The sequence below is a fragment of the Aplysia californica genome, unplaced genomic scaffold (assembly GCF_000002075.1).
Source record: "Aplysia californica isolate F4 #8 unplaced genomic scaffold, AplCal3.0 scaffold00262, whole genome shotgun sequence".
Classification (NCBI taxonomy): Eukaryota; Metazoa; Mollusca; class Gastropoda; order Aplysiida; family Aplysiidae; genus Aplysia; species Aplysia californica.
In genome coordinates this window covers 668,776-685,591 of record NW_004797532.1, presented here as the reverse complement: position 1 = coordinate 685,591, position 16,816 = coordinate 668,776, and the positions used below count along the sequence as shown (strand labels likewise).

Genomic DNA, 16,816 nt, shown 5'->3' with positions numbered 1-16,816 from the left:
CCCCCCAGACTGGGATTCTCATTGGAAGTAATTTCTTGAAGTGACCATAACAAGTTCATATATCGTCGGTGCTCTGAGGAACCTCGCAAACTCTACTTTTTTGCAAAAATCAGTTTTGTTGCACACAAAAATTCCAGACACCTTGCTACACGGTGCATTTTAATATTAAATCCAGATTCAAACTACAAATGCTTGAAAATGCACTTTAAGTTTTGCACGAACCTCACTATCCCACATAATAATATTATAAAAGATAAGTTTACCCTCGCCAATGCAATATAGACAGGTTACAAAGGCACACAAGTCGAGCTTCATGGGTCAGGGAACCTTGCTATCTTCCTCCATGTTGTCACTGTAAAGATTCCACTTGATGTATTGTCACCCACACAAAACATATAATAGCTAATTAGCTGGCCATCGAGACACTATAAAATGACCCACAGCATGTTCAACATGTGCAGGTAAAGACAACCCAATGATACCGAGGTTAGATCTGAGCTACTGAAAGCCACTCACTGGTCTGTTCTAACCTTACTAACCCCTTTGGGCAGTTCAACAGACCAGCTTTTAAGATGAAGAACCTTGTTAAATAAACGATGTTTGGTCGCAAACTCAGATTGCTTAATAATGCGCTAGGGTAGAACCCATATTTCTTTGTAGGATTTTGTCTAAACCCCTCACAATATATTGACAAAATATGATTGCTTAAGTGATAACATTAACAATGTTAAGACATTTTTACAAATATGTGTTAGTAAAATGCCATGGTCATAATTTTTAACTCATGTATAACACTCTTGCTCCACTCCAACGTGCCAAATCTTTTGTTTAACACATTTCCCACCACAAAAGGTGTATTGAATAAAATAGTTATCCAGCCAGCTCTCAGCATTCTCTCAGTTATTCGGACCACTTTGAAATAAGTTTAGTGACCTCTGAAATAAAGTTTAACCAGAGCATTCACTGACCTGAGCCTCGTGACTGAGCTGGAGTCTTTGTAAAGGTCACAATACCGTACACATTGACCACTGTGTTCGCCGCCACGTCAGACAGAGCTTTGTAGGAGTACCTGATGCCAGCCTAATCCAGAGAACAAGAGAAACAGAAAGTGAAAAACGATGAATCTCATGGACCTGATTGGGATAATAGTAACGGTTTTACACCCTCATCAACACAATCTAGATCATTCAGGATATATAACATGTTTTACCTTTTTGGGACTTGGTTGAGATAGAACATCCTTTCGGTTGGTTTCACGTCTAGGAGACTCACGTCTTTGTTTTGAGCTAGAAGGACGAACATTTTGGTGTGTGTTTCCAGAAGAGGACTTGTTTGCAGGAGACACAGTGGAGGACACGAGGTTCCTGTTGGGGCTCTTAATTACAGACCTGACCACCTGCTTAGAGCTGGAGGAATCTTCGTGTCGGCTGGAGCCTGGTTGAGAAACCTGAAAAAGAAGGAAAATCCAGGTGTTCTGTAACAACTTTACTAACCCTTCTCCCCCCCCCCCCTAATCCTTAGAGTATATGTACTGAAAGAGTATCAGCTTCTAAGAGTACATCTCCCTCTCCTAGACTTTGAAAGGGTGGTGTAGGGTCAACTGACAGCAAGTCTTTCAAACCACCTCAACAAAAGGCAAGGGAAAAGTAATATTCAACACAAACCAACTGTTTTATCAATTCCACAATCCCAGAAGAAAACACTCTTGTTCAGCACATGAACAATAGGGACAACTATGGCCAATAAATAAATCATTTGATTGAACTCCAGTGTTTCTTCGTATCCAAATAAACTGAGCTTGTCTTTTTCTTTTAATGAGAGAAAGGTTTATTATTTTGTCCTTAAACTTACAGCTTTATTCAAGGTAATGTTAGGTTTAAGCAAAGGGTACAGAATTTTGTGCATTAATTTTCCCATTGATTTCAGGGAAATGTTTAATAACAGACTAAATTAAAAACAGCACTTTAAAAAAAAACCCAGTGCAATGACCCCTTAAGACAACTACAGGTAAATGAAACCAATTTTTGGGAACAGACATTCACTTTCCCATGTACAGCAGGGCTGCCCACCCACCACTATAGTTTAAATCAACTTGTAAAAAATTAGTAATCTCGGAAATTAGCAATATGGCCATGGGCAGTCAAGAACAGGGGGTTGTAGTCAAGTATAAATGAAATGAAAACAAAGGCGTGATGAAAAAGATGAGGTCTTTCCCGGTTCTTCATTGTCGAGTTTTAAAAAAGGGGGTTGGGGGGGGGGGGGGGGGTTACTGCTTGCAAGAAACCTTTGGCCGTTTCTATAAGAAAGAAATAAAAGGTCAGTTCAATGTTTTAAGACATTACCTGAGCCAAAGACGAATGTTTTCCAAGAGGGGATTTTTTATCAGAAGAAGTTCCACAAGCATTAGAACTGTTTTTCGGGATAACCTGAGCAATACAGAGAAGTAAAGTTAGTGACAAAAAACAAAAAAAAATACCAAAAAGCATATAAGAACATTCTAATTTTGAAAACATGAATTTAAAAATGCAACAAATTACTTCTTTCCAATAGAGAGACATATTACATGTACAAATAACTTTCCATAAAGACAAAAACACAATCTTTAATTCCTTTTAGTAACACCCTACTAGATACAAAGAGGTGATTTCAAAGGCTGACTCCATTCTATGGTGTTTACAGCACCCATTCTTTTGTAGACTGGAGACCTGGTCCACAGCTGTTCAGTCTAAATGTCTGAAGTGCACATATAGTAGACCTGCCAACCCTCCTTGATCAAAAATAGGACTTTGGTGAAGGTGTGACACAGTCCGATCACAGTCGTGACCAAGTTGACCTCTCTGTCCCTCCACTTTACTTTACTTTTACTTTTCCGATCCAGCGGCCATTTGGGTTCTAGCCCTTCGGTCTGTCGATATGGCAAAGAATTGACAGGTATTAATCAGCTGTGCTTTGTCGTTGTATAGAGTGTTTCCGATGTCTGGGGAGGCAGGTAGGTAGGTGCTACACAGGTCACAAAGTGCTGGGCAGTTAAAGAGGTGGTGTGGTACTGTTTCATCCTGGCAGTCGCACAACGGGCAGTCGGGTGGGGTATCCTTGCGGATCCTATTACGGTAGGAATTTAGTGGTATGTGTTGTGTTCACAGGCGAAATATCGTGACTTGTTCTCTTCTACTCAGGGAATTTATTGCATCTTTAGAGTTGGGGGCTGTCATGTGTCTGTCCCTCCACAAAAAACAATGTCATGTCACTCCACTGCCTCTGACTAATCCCAGCAATGGAGAGTATATATGGAAAGCTTACGACAGACTTACAAGCATAAAGTGAACCGAGCTAACTGAGCATTAATGGAGAGCACTACTTGGCCTTAAGAAGGAAATGAGCAGACAACTCTGAAATCCCTTATTTATTTGGTAGTAGAGTGTCAGTCTGTGAGATGTTAGTAAAATGTGAAAGAAATAGTTCCAGCATTCTCCAACACAATCTACTCACACAGCATTTACATACACAAATGAAAACTATATCTAACAAGGAAGGATCCCATATTTTTTCTTCCACATGTCTTAGATATTGTCAAACAAAGTGCTGTCAAACATATAAGCCTTTGCTATCACTAAAAAAATTCAAATGTATCAAGTACGAACAATATATCAGGTATATCAAGAGTCAAAAATAGTATTCTGGCTCTTTAAAAATATTTTAACTTTCACTCTAAACCATTACCAATACTTTTGTCTCGTCATCGACATCATTAGCAACAAGAGTAGGAAGATCACAACTAAGTTCTACACAAAACTTAGTGCACACCAAGATGTCCTGTGAATGGGCATGGATAAGGAATGTATTAAAAACAACAGCAAAGTCCAAACAACAAAACTGACAAGAACATAAAAACGGTTGAAGATATTGTACTCAATTTTAATGAGATTTATCAGCCTTTTTTATCTGAAGAAAATGTATTCCTACCAACTTGTCAATAACAGGAATGCAGTGGCAATACAAACCAGAATCATTGAGTAGTACTAAGAGAAAGAAGAAGGTAGATTTTCCTTTTATACAAAAGTAAATATAAGTATTATTCTACAAAATACTCGAAAATGAACTGAGGTATAAATTTAGCAATTTCATAGAAACTAAGATACTGTTGTGACTGCAGTCTGAAATGGCTGAATTATCTATCCTTTTCAGATGGCTGGCAAATGAATATTCACTTGTATTTGAAAACAACCATCACTCTGTTATCTAAGTAAAGAGATGAAATACATTGACCTGATAACGGTCATTTAAAGCCAGAAAAAAGCAAGAGTAACAAATAAAAAGAATAGAACATGTGAAGAAGTAAGACCTATCAGTAGCACCCTCAACCCACATACTTCAACAACTCCACACCAAAAATTCTTATCATGTACATATATACTTTCTAGGTAGTGATTCAACAAAACAAACAATTGAAAACTAGAAAAACTGCAATGAAGACTCACAACAACATTTAGAGTATGATTATTCTCAATAAAATCATATGAAACTGTTCTTTTCTGTCAATCAAACATACTTACCCCTTCTGACGCCAACTTATCCAAATCAACAGCAGCTTCACCCATTGTAAAAAGGCCCACACTACCAGAGCCTAAAAGTCAGAAAAAACATAACAAAGCTGAACAAAAAAATGTATATAATTTTCACATATTTTAATATATATTACTGCTGCAATTTACAATAACAAAAAACAGAACTGATTTTCAGTGAGCCCTGTAGCTGAAAAGCTAAATGTGAGGCATCATGGTGAAATCGGGTGCTCGTCAAAATAATAAAATTGAAGAAACGTGCATTTTTTTTAAAAAACATTTTTTTTAGTAGAGGGCTTACAGCACTCGCAACTGCATATGGTCATATGAGCGCCAAGGGGTGGGTGTCAACAGAGAAGTCCTTAGAGGGAATCAGACTTACTCTGCTCACCTCTCTAGCTTCAACAGCGCAAGGTCTGCTTCCACTATCAAGGCACCCCGGAAATAGCAGGTCACAATAGTGCGACAAACATACAAAAGAAGTAGAGAAAAATGACAATAGTAATGATAAGGAAAGAAAAAGCAGCAGTTCCCTGTTGCAGATCAGGCACAGTTATGAGCGTGACATGATGAATCAGCCCATTTACAATTCTACTGTGCTTGAACGAGAAATGTCCCCCCTTTGGGAATGGCCTAAAGACGCTTCAGTCAGTGGCACCGCCCCGGGGGCTGAACGAGTACTTTTCCACCATTTGGCAATTATTATCGAATTTTTGTTTTTTGGCTCAACACCTTTTATGTCATTATAATATCACATTTCCATGGATTAAAAGTACAAAGTGTGTAAGTTTACACTTTTCAGGGACTCTCAAGCAATTGAAGAGTTATACCAAACTTTGGCGGCCATTTATTCACTAATTTTACCACTCAAACCAGTCAACACCACCTCGTACAATTATAGATATCTCGACTTCTATTCAAGATAGATGGGTATTTGTTTCATTGAAAGCAAGGCAAATATATAAGCTTTCAGATGATACTAATAACGCCACATGCCCAAAAATTGACATATGCCCGATTCCATCGCATCATGACACAAATATATACAAACCTAATGCACACCAGAGTGTCATGCGAAGAAGCATGAACTAGGAAGGTATTAAAAACAACAGCAAAACCCAATACAGTCAAACTGACAAAAACATAGAAGTAGGTAACAATATATTGTACTCTGTTTTAATGATATTTGTCAGCCTTCATCCTTTCAAAGGACAGGTGTATTTGTCGCCTTTAACATTCCATAATCATCTCTAAGATGCAAAGCCAACTGACATAGAAGTTCCTCTTACAAGAATCAAACTTAATTTTCTTTTCTAGTGCACAGCAAAAAGCCTAGCCTCATTATCATTACAATATATGACTTGCGTACATTCAGACCAGTATATGAGCAGGAATAAATAAATCAACACAGGTTACAGTAAAAACCTACCACCCTTTACAAAAGTTTGTCTGTTACCAATTTTGTGCTAGTATTCTACAACTACCATTACAACCAAAACGTACTCCAATTACAAAAGGGAAGTAACATACCATCATGAAGAACGAATTTCAGGGCTGGATATGGCAGGGTATGAAAGTCATATTTCGTTTGTATCACACCCTGAAAGAAAAAGAAAAAGGAAGGGGTAAAGGGAGAAAGACAGAAAAACAAACACAATACTTCTAAGTTCAGCTTCCAAAAGAGCATTAAAAACAAAAGTACAAACATGCTTAAAAGAGAGGAAACATACTAACTGCCAAACCCCTATCCCAAAACAAAAAGGCTCTCTATGCAAAAACACAGAAATGCAAAACATGAAAAGGAATGCGCACGATAGGAAAAGGAACACAGAAAGAAATAGAAAGCATGAACTGAATGTTTACAATAAATCACTTTTAACAATAATTTAGCTTCAAAGCCGTGACGATAACATTTTGCCTGCCAGTAAAATCAAATGGTCATCAAATAAAACAACTTTTCCAAAATGAAAAAAATATAGTATCCATATATTTTCAATGCACAGCTAATGAAAAAGTTTTAATTGAACACTAAACTGCTCTTTTCAGTTTTCAATATTTTATTATTACTTTCAAGAAAAAGAAGCACCATAGAAAAATCTGCTGAAAAACTTTCCTACTTGCTGAAATTCACTCTCCTCTGAAAAGAAGGCAGAGCTAACTGCTCTTAAGACAGATGAGGGCAAACAATGGCCTGCAGGCTAAATGTGGCCTCCACAGAATTTTGTATGGCCTGGTGACAAAATAAAAATCAACAGACATTAGAAAGAGTAATCACATCAGTACGCTATACTTAAGCTGAGACTAACTTTTGTAGTCTCATATAACTATTTTTGTTCTGTCTGTGGAATCTGTATCATCACTATCAATGCCTTTCACCCCTGGCAGGGTATAGGAAACATACAAGCTCCTTCCATTTATCTCTGTCCTTGGCCATCCTTCCAAGCTCGTTCCAAGTGAGCTTCATCTCTCTCATGTCCCGTTCCATACATACATCTCCTCTATGTTTCCCATGGCCTACCCCTGCCTCATGTCATGTTCCCTGTGGGTTCAACTGCAGAAACTGTTTTGTGATATTTCCACTGGGCTTTCTGAGGGTGTGTTCCATCCATCGTCAGTTTCTTAGTCCTATTTCTACATCTAAATCCTTTTGTCCTGTCCTTTCCCGCAGCTCTTTATTTCTTATTCTATCCTGCAATTTAATTCTTAGGATACTCCTCATACATCTGCTGATAAAAGTCTGGACTTTATTCAGTACTGTCTTTGTTGTCTCCAAGCTTCGCAGCCATAGAGGAGCACAGACTTGACATGGGACTTAAAATAAATGAATCTTGGTGCGCAGTAAGATGTTGCTTGCTTTCCAGACTTTTGAAAATTGATTGAATGCTGACCTTGCTTAGGTGGTTCTTAATTTTACACCTGTCCCAGTTCCACCTTTACCATTGATGACACTTCCAAGGTAGGTAATGGAGTCCACTTCTTCCAAGGGAGTGTCTTCCACTGTCACAGCAGGGCTTGAAACTTTTCCTAGCCTCACTACTTTCAACTTGCCTGGATGTACATGTAGGTGAACACTCCTTGGTCTTTTCTTGCATCTGAGCATGTGTGTGAGAGAGCAGTGCAAGGTCATCTGCGAAGTCTAAGTCATCCACCTGCTGCCAAGGGGTCCACTCTTTTCCAATGCGCTTGCCTCTGGTGGCTTTTTTCAAGATCCAGTCAACTGCCAGTATGAAAAGAAAAGGTGAGAGCAAAAATCCTTGTCGTACTCCTGTCTGTACCTGGTATGGTTCACAGAGTTGTCCTTCATGGAAGACTTGGCAGTTTGTTCTATCATAAGTGGCTTTCACAAACTTGACAATTTGGTCAGGTATTCCATAATGTCACATGAGTTTCCAGAGTTTCCCTGTCCACGCTGTCAAATGCATTCTCATAATCAAATCTGGTTGACCACAAGTGGTGAATTCCATTCAAGCGATTGCTCAAAAAAGATGCGCTGAGTAGCAATCTGGTCCGCACATGAACGGATCTTGCGGAATCCTGCCTGGTTCCCTAGGAGCTTCTCATCTGTTTCCAACTCGATTCTCTCCAGAAGTATCCTGTTCAAGACTCTCCCAGGTATGGACAGATGTGTTATGCCTCCGTAGTTGTTACAATTGCTGAGGTTTCCTCTCTTTGGCAGCTTGATTAGGTGGCCTTCCTTCCAGGGACCAGTCTGATGGTATTTCCTCCTCTTGCCAAAACTTTTCAAATAGAGCATAGAGAATTTCCACTGACGTAACTTTATTTGCCTTAAAAGGGCTTCTGGTGGTAAGGTCAGAACCAGCTGCCTTGAGGGACTTCAGTGATGTTATAGCAAGAGCAATATCCTCTTTCAAAGGTGGTTCCGTAACTATCGGGAGGTCATTCCTGGCGGGAAGAACTTCTGGTTGGTTTTGTGGAGGTGGATACATACTTGTAAGCATGGTATATTCTGTCACCTCAAAAAAGTCAGGCTACCTTGAGCGCTATGTCCTGTTTTGCTGCCATTGGCCACATTAAAGCCACCCCCTATTCAATAGGTTTACCCACCGCTGTTTTCAGGATTTCATTTTTCACTTACCTGCACATAGTCTTCATCCACCTCTAAAAAATCCTCATTCATTGAGGACAATTTCAAGCGTTTAGCATTTTCTGGTAGATGGTCTTTCAATTCCTCATACAAACAAAGTGAAGCAGGCATGGTAACGATTAAGTTGACAGTCAGCCTCACCCTTTGACTTCATACACTGTGCTCTGAAAATAATCACAGTCACCATTTTAAAAAATTCCAATCAAGAGAGACTACAACAAGAAGAATAACTTGTACAACTCTACATGAGAAGGATCCATAAAAATAATTGCATAATCAGTCTGGAGCAACAAATGAATGTCTCCACTTTTTCTAGTTTAAAAAGAGTGGAAGCAAGACAAGGGTAGACCCTAAAAAAATTGCAACAAAAATAAAACATATATATGGTTTGACAGACAAAATTGTGTGTAATAAAATATTAAAAATCGGCATTCGAAATCGCAGAGGAAATTGTTTAAAAATCCTTTACAAGTTGCCAAAAAGGCAAAATTCATATTACCACCAAATCGGATTATATCATATTTGCTTTGACGCGAGAATGTATGTATTTGTAATTTGTATGGATATTCCCAAAATGATGTACAGTTCGTCAACAGTATCTGTGCTTTTACGTAAAAAGTATGGGAAGCCAATATTAAGAATGAAGTTTTCTCACACCCTCAGTAGGAGCTTTTCACTGGAGGTTTGTAAATTCCCTCTAAAAAATTGCCCTTTGTGCAATTGACATAGCAAAGTGTGAATGGTATTCTGGCAGTTGTAAAACATAAAAAGAACAATATAGAGATGTGGCTGAAGGGCGCGAAGAGCACATGACATTTTATGTCACCGATCTTATATGAGAGCAAAATCTTTTTGCTTCGATCCAGTTGTTGTTGTTGTTGTTATCGATCCAGAAATCTTTTTGCAGTCCAGGAAGCTTAACGGGCAAAAACACAAACTTTGGTTAAGTCACCAAGAGTTCCAATTTAGCACCCGCTGAATGTGTTAGGGTCTGAAAAAAAAATTTGCAGTCAAACAAAGTCATAAAAGGGTCTAGATAATGTCATTCACGTACGAACCGAGACCCAAAGTCAGGACACGATAAACAAAGGACGAATGGACAACGACTATTCTCGATTGTTTTTACTCAGTTGCAACTTCAACATTTTTAAGCAGCCACCATCATGTTCTGTTATATTAGAAGTTGTATTTTTTTTTTTAAGTTTAAGGACATTGAAACCTCAAGGATGCTTTAAAGGTAGATGCCGTTCATTATGTTGTATCCTGTCTGAACACAAATTTTATGTAGCCTATATGAGCAGATCAATATTCGGGACCTGATGACCATTTTGGAAGACCATCTGCATGAGGTGAATGGTACAGCATTACAGACTACAGTACCTGAAAAAGAAACAACAGATGGGGTGCAAGGGAAAGCTTAAACATAATAACGGAGGTTGATGGTGAGTACTTACATTTAAGTAATTGGCTTCTTTCAATTATATATATACCAATACGAGAATTTTAAGAAACACCAAAGGGCATAGGATGCCAGGCAGAAGCAAATTGTCAAGGCAGCACACCAATTGATCAAAAATCTACATTTGAAAAAGAGTACATCCATCAGTAAATCTAATTGGATATATTTATGGAGGAGAACACGCGCTCAATTGGTGGTCTCTTGGTGCTGTTTCTTGAAACTGTAAATATTATACTACAATTCACATCTGAAAAGAGTTGCCAGCCGACCAAGATCTATTGCTCCCTTACAAGTAGAAATGCGTGTATTTTTGCATTGGCCACTTTTCTCCTCAAGAAGGCTTCTTGTGAACTCACAGAACACACAGGGACTCTGCTCCCCATTAAAAACTGAACGCTGCTGTTGGGTCACTCACTGGAAATGTTCACGACAGAGTAGCACACAGCTGTGTTCAGTTTGAGGCATTCAACTTTGACAACAATAAATGACTACAGATGGAGAAAGGACATTTCATGGCATGTGGATCACAGCAGTGCTCACACCTACTCTGCTTAGAAAAATGTTTACCCCTCGGTCATCAGGCGTAAAAATCCACCACTTTCCAGGTGGCTCAATATAGGGAAGCCTCTGGGAGCGAGAAGACTGGGAAGCAAAAAGTACATTGTGTATTACTATCGTATCCATGCGACGTGGGGAACTCTGTGCCACCACTTTCAAAGAGGAAATTTACTAGTAAATCCAATCCGTACGCTTTGCATAGCAGTCTGTCTAAATGATCTTTTGAGAAATACTGAAAGTTTCAAAGAGATCTTTGTACTAGAAGTATTCTAAATTGTGAAGAATACAACCCTGTGGGTACAAAATGACCCCAGGACGTACAGATAGGGTTAAAAGAATATCTTAGGTCAAGCAGTGGTCTTTCAGACCATTTTTCAGCCAGTGCTAGGGCTGAAAACTTTAAACTGGTAAACTCTTACTCTTTTCAATTCCCATGGACAAGAAACCAACGCGATACATGCTTCTCCAAAACTGTGAGATATTTATATATGTAAATTAGACTGCAGTTCCATGAAAGGCATCAGCAAGAAAAATGAACTAGATTGTTCTCCTGTCAACAAACACAGAGGTCCCAGTTTCTTTAACGTCGGGGGCTGTAACACTACAAGATTTCAAAGATGGAAACGAAAATCATAGCATGTCCAAAGAAAATCCCCTCTCGTCACAGTGAATGTAGGCTGAAATTCTTTTGTCTACACCTGAAATGTCACTGAATTATATGATCCTCCTCCTCCTGCTCCTTCTTCCCTCCTCCTCCTCCTTCCCCCCCCCCCCCTCGCTTTCTCTCATCTCATGTCAATTGTATCTCTGTGTAAATAGTTATCCCTGTTACTAGTATTGATTACTCAATGTACATATTTATTACTAACTTTTTTGGCTCCCCATTACTGTGTTACAAGTGAGATATGGCGTGAGATTCTGAAATGGTTAGGTATCGACATTTGACTTTTTGATACTATACCATTAAAAGGCATTTTAAACAAACTTCCTCCTTTCTCATGCCGATTTTCAGTGTTATAGATCTAGATCAAGGTTTCTGCCAAATTCTGGTTCTAATGACACCAAAATTATAATTGTTGCAATTTTATAAACGGATTGTCTAAGTACACGGCAACCGGACATCTAGTCTCAGTCTACGTACACGGTGACCGGGCACCTAGTCTCAGTATCTATGTTGGGCGCGATCTGTCGATTTGCGCGATCTATTGATGGCGCAGCGCATTTGGTTGATCGAGGAAACGCGCGACAATCCATCGATTGTTGTGCATTCTGTTGATCAGTGGATCGCGCAGCGCTTTTTGTCAATCCGTGAAATATATATTTACTGCGCATTCTGTCGATAAACTATGTGTATGTCACTATGATGATGAAGTGAATTTTTTAAAAAATTTTTCAATTGGTTTACTGAGCATATATCAGTCTTTGAGCGTCCTGTTATTTTGCTTCCAAGAAGAGTTGTGTGTTGAACTTAAAGTGTTGACAGTTGAGTGAGGCAGATAAATTGACATCATGATCATGACGTTAAATCAAGCACCTGCACTCAGTATTTGGATGGATTTAATTGGCAGAGTACTTCACGTGGCATTCCAAATACAGTCATGATATAATGGCTAGAGATAAATTGTTGTTGATCAACAGAATGCAGAACAATAATGTCAAACTTCTCTTTTAGACGCAGACACAGGATTTTTGGCGCTTTTTCGTCTGTTACCCCAGGCCGGGCCAGGCCGCCATCTTGGATCGGTAGCAATCGGGCGGTGTTTCCACAATAACTGCGCTTCTTTCTCCATTATCGCTGTGAACCGCTCCATATTGAATAAGTGTTCGGAGTGATACTAAACGACCTATAACCCTGATTTCAACTTCCGATATTGCGATGTAGTAGGTTATTGTAACCCTGACTTCCAGTTACTTCCGGTCAGTGAACCTGCGCAGGCACATCACATTGTGAGTACCGGTTGGGGTCACCAAAGTTCATTCAAAGTCTGTGCGCTGCGAAGTATACGTGTCCCGAAAGGTCGGAAAGGGGGGATTATAGATTTTTTAAAGGTACAGTTGGGGGAGGGGTGGGGATGAAGGCAACGGATGACAAAAACTGAACTAGGAGTTCTAAACTGCCCGGTTACCGTGTACGTGATAGAGAGACTACATGCTCGGATGCTGGTTACCGTGTACGTAGATATTGACCCTAGAGGTTAAATACCCGGTTACCGTAAATGTCACTGAGACTACGTGCCCGGTTGCAGGTTACCGTGTACATAACATAGACACTGAGGCTGAGAGAGGCTAGGTGCCCGGTTACCGTGTACGTAGACACTCTGTTTTAAAAAATCCAATAGTGAGATGCACAGCTAGATCTAGATCTAGATATCTAGATCTAGGCTCTAGATCTCTAGTCATTCACCTAAAAATTACGAGTTGCAATTTACCCCGTTGTCCAAAAAGCAATTCAAGTACAATGTCTTCAAAAGCGAAGACCCCCCACACCCACAGAGTAGGCCTAGAGGCTAGATTCTTAAAACAATACCTGAGCTCAAACTTCAAGTAAGCTCGGCTCAACTTTCGGTTTCAAATTTATTGTCTAGGCCTACAACAAGAACGCTCCCTCCAGCCAAACTTACAGTTTCAATAGTTTCATGTTCAATCTCCATAACAAACATGAAAGTGGGCGTGGGTCCCCTTCATCTTTGTCAAAAAATATCAACAATCAACACGATATTCCAATAGTGATCTTAGATCTAATCTGGATTCTAGAATCTAGAATAGAGTCTACCCACTCCAGCTTTTTCTCGTTCAGCCTCAACAACTTTACTACACTACTACTTTAGTTTAGTCTACCTACTTTGAAGTACTTTCGTTCGACTTTCGATTTCAAAATATCTACCAGATTAGAGAACGTTTTACCGCCAAATTAAAAAAAAGACAGCGAAGTGTTATTTAATGACTGGAATTTCAATACAACCGGTAACTTACCTGAAAAAACATGAACAGAGAGCTGAGCTCCCAGAGAAAGACTCATAATAATAATATAAATCTACTTTCTTTTTAGGAGCATCCTAGCAGAGAAATGACAGGCGAGCCATGATTTACGATGTTCTGCTTCAAATGTAGCACTTTATGATGATCATGATCAACGTTATTCTCTCTCTCTCTCTCTCTCTCTCTCTCTCTCTCTCTCTCTCTCTCTCTCTCTCTCTCTCTCTCTCTCTCTCACCAGGACGCTGAAGAAAGGCAAAAAAGTCCGGAAGAAAACCATTGAGACACTCTCTGGCCATGCCTATCTGGTATTATTGATTGTCAAAATAAACCGGGGACACGGGACGTCACTCTTGAAAAATTATAATCTTAGCTTGAACTTGGCTTGAAGTTTGAGGGCTTGATCTTGTCTTGGCAAATAGAGGCTTAATGCAGAGTGGCAATTTCAAATTTGGGAAAGGTTTGGGAACGCGGGGCTGAAGAGCTTTATACACGAGCGGAGGCCACTATTCCTATTCGATTCGAATCGGTTCGATTTTTGCCATTTTTGGTTGCCTAAAAGGAATTTCTCTGTCATAATAAAAGCTCTATAATAGGCCTACTTTATAAAAAAAAAATATACTCAAATCGACAGAGAAGTTTCAGGGGAGACCCAAGGAGATTAAAAGTAGTTCTAAACTCCTTGGGGAGACCTTGGAATAGTAAGCTAGGTGTCGTGTTATCTTTTTTTCTGACAGTCATCAATTTCATAAATCATACTTCGGCTATCCCAAGAAGTACCTTTCATTAAGTTCAGCTCAAGAGCGGTGTTCGCTTGAATACTACATCAAAATGCAACCTAGTACATAACAATTGAAATAAAGAGGAGGTACATTTGATACATAAATATGGGGCCTACCTATTACTATTATACATGTATCATCATCATCATCATCAAGGAATCACCTTATGCCTTATTGTTTTCATAGTAAATTAAGCGAGAGGGTTTGTCTGAATGGGTTTTTAACACCATTTCTCTTTCTTTACCGTCACGCCATACCCTCATCCACTCATGAAAGATGGAGTCAGAACATTCTAGTAATTCTAGTCAATATTTTGATTAAAATTAAATTTTTTTTATCTTACTGCCTGTTTCCTCTCGGTCGGTATAATTATTGGCCTGGCTTGGTCACGTCCCCTCTCCTTATTCCTGGCCGCATCTCATTGCATTAGTGCCCACAATACGCCAAATCTTTTCTATTCTTCTTCTTTCTACTCCTTTTTTTGTCATTTTCTTCTTGTTCTTGTTCTTGTTCTTGTTCTTGTTCTTGTTCTTGTTCTTCTTCTTCTTCTTCTTCTTCTTCTTCTTCTTCTTCTTCTTCTTCTTCTTCTTCTTCTTCTTCTTCTTCTTCTGCTGCTTCTTCTTCTGCTTCTTCTTCTTCTTCTTCTTCTGCTTCTTCTTCTGCTTCTTCTGCTTCTGCTTCTGCTTCTGCTTCTGCTTCTGCTTCTGCTTCTGCTTCTTCTTCTTCGTGGGTGGTTGGCGTGTGCCCTGGTGTGGTTTACTCCTTCTTTCCTATCCAAGCACCTATGGTCCTTATCTCTCCTCCTCCTCCTGTTTTATCATGCATCTATTCTTCGACACTTATATGACCTTATTGTTGCAACGCAGCATCTACAAGTGCCGTAAAACTCTTACTAAAACTAGTTTTTTTTTAACTCTGCTTCCTCTTCCTTCACTGGAGCTTAAATTTGATGAATTGATTAATTATGCGCACATTTTAGTGACCAACTTCACCATACACTACTACTTCCGACGTATTGACTCCTCGCTCCTCCTTCTGTCCCTATAGGAAATAACAAGGGGAAGTTACTTTGAGAGGGACAGACTATGAAATGTACGGCGTGACATAGTTACGAGGCACTGCGTCACCGATCTCGCGTAAATAACATGATGCGAAGAAAGGCCAGCTGACGAGTGAAATATCTCTCACTAGTCATCTCCGGTATAGGCCACTTACAAGCTCCTTCCATTTATCTCTATCCTGGGCCATCCTTCCTAGATTGTTCCAAGTGAGCTTCATCTCTCTCATGTCCCTTTCCACACAGTCATCTCCTCCATGTCTCTCGTGGCCTACCCCTGCCTCGTGATCCCTGTGGGTTCCATTGCAGTGACTGTCTTGTAATGTTTCCGCTGGGCTTTCTGAAGGTGTGTTCCGCCCAACGCCACTTTCTTAGTCCTATTTCTACTTCTACATCCTTTTGTCTTGTCCTTTCCCATAGCTCTTCATTTCTTATTCTATCCTGCCACTTAATTCTGATGATACTCCTCATACATCTGTTGATAAAAGTCTGGACTTTATTCAGCACATTATCTTTGATGTCTTCCAAGCTTCGCTGCCGTAGAGGAGCACAGACTTGACATTGGAATTAAACAGTCGAATCTTGGTGAGCAGTGAGATGTTGCTTGCTTTCCAGACTTTTGGTACTTGCTTGAATGCTGACCTTGCCTTAGCGGTTCTTGCTTTTACATCTGCCTCAGTTCCACCTTTACCATCGATGACACGTCCAAGGTAAGTAAAAGGAGTCCACTTCTTCTAGGGGATTGTCTTCCACTGTCACAGCAGGGCTTGACACTTTTCCTAGCTTCATTACTTTCGACTTGGCCGGGTGTATACGTAGGCCAACACTCCTTGATAGGCTGTTGAGTTCCTTGGTCTTTTCTTGCATTTGAGCATGTGTGTGAGAGAGCAGTGCAAGGTCATCGGCGAAGTCCAAGTCGTCCAGCTGCTGCCAAGGGATCCACTGTATTCCATTGCGCTTACCTCTGGTGGCTTCCTTCATGATCCAGTCAATTTCAAAGTATGAAGAGAAAAGGTGAGAGTAGGCATCCTTGTCGCACTCCTGTCTGTACCTGGAATGGTTCTGAGAGTTGTCCGTCGTGGAAAACTTGGCAGTTTGTTCCATCATAAGTAGTCTTCACAAGCTTGACAATTTTGTTTTGTCAGGTATTCCATAATGCCGCATGAGTTTCCACAGAGTTTCCCTGTCCACGCTGTCAAATCGCCTTTTCATAATCAATGAAGTTGACCACTAGTGGTGAATTCCATTCAAGCGATTGCTTAACAATGATACGTAGGGTAGCGATCTGGTCTACACATGATCGGTTCTTGCGGAATC

At 39.8% G+C, this 16,816-nt stretch overlaps 1 protein-coding gene across 4 annotated transcripts in view; it reads right to left on the bottom strand.

Moving 5' to 3' along the window:
* LOC101863193 overlaps positions 1-13,975 on the bottom strand; it is a 39,242-nt gene extending 25,267 nt beyond the window's left edge. The window contains exons 1-8 of one of the 4 annotated variants that reach the window (XM_035970392.1): positions 13,899-13,975; positions 8,659-8,831; positions 6,093-6,162; positions 4,554-4,624; positions 3,721-3,813; positions 2,343-2,426; positions 1,211-1,447; positions 969-1,080 (exon numbers count right to left, since the gene is read on the bottom strand). In XM_035970392.1, the coding sequence (XP_035826285.1) occupies positions 969-1,080; positions 1,211-1,447; positions 2,343-2,426; positions 3,721-3,813; positions 4,554-4,624; positions 6,093-6,162; positions 8,659-8,778 (787 nt within the window). In that variant the 5' untranslated portion in view covers positions 8,779-8,831; positions 13,899-13,975. Of the gene's footprint in view, positions 1-968; positions 1,081-1,210; positions 1,448-2,342; positions 2,427-3,720; positions 3,814-4,553; positions 4,625-6,092; positions 6,163-8,658; positions 8,832-12,887; positions 12,952-13,314; positions 13,567-13,657; positions 13,776-13,898 lie in introns of those variants that run through there. The other 3 variants (XM_035970390.1, XM_005100843.3, XM_013083926.2) reach the window with 3 other exon arrangements.
* Between the last annotated feature and the right edge of the window lie 2,841 nt (positions 13,976-16,816).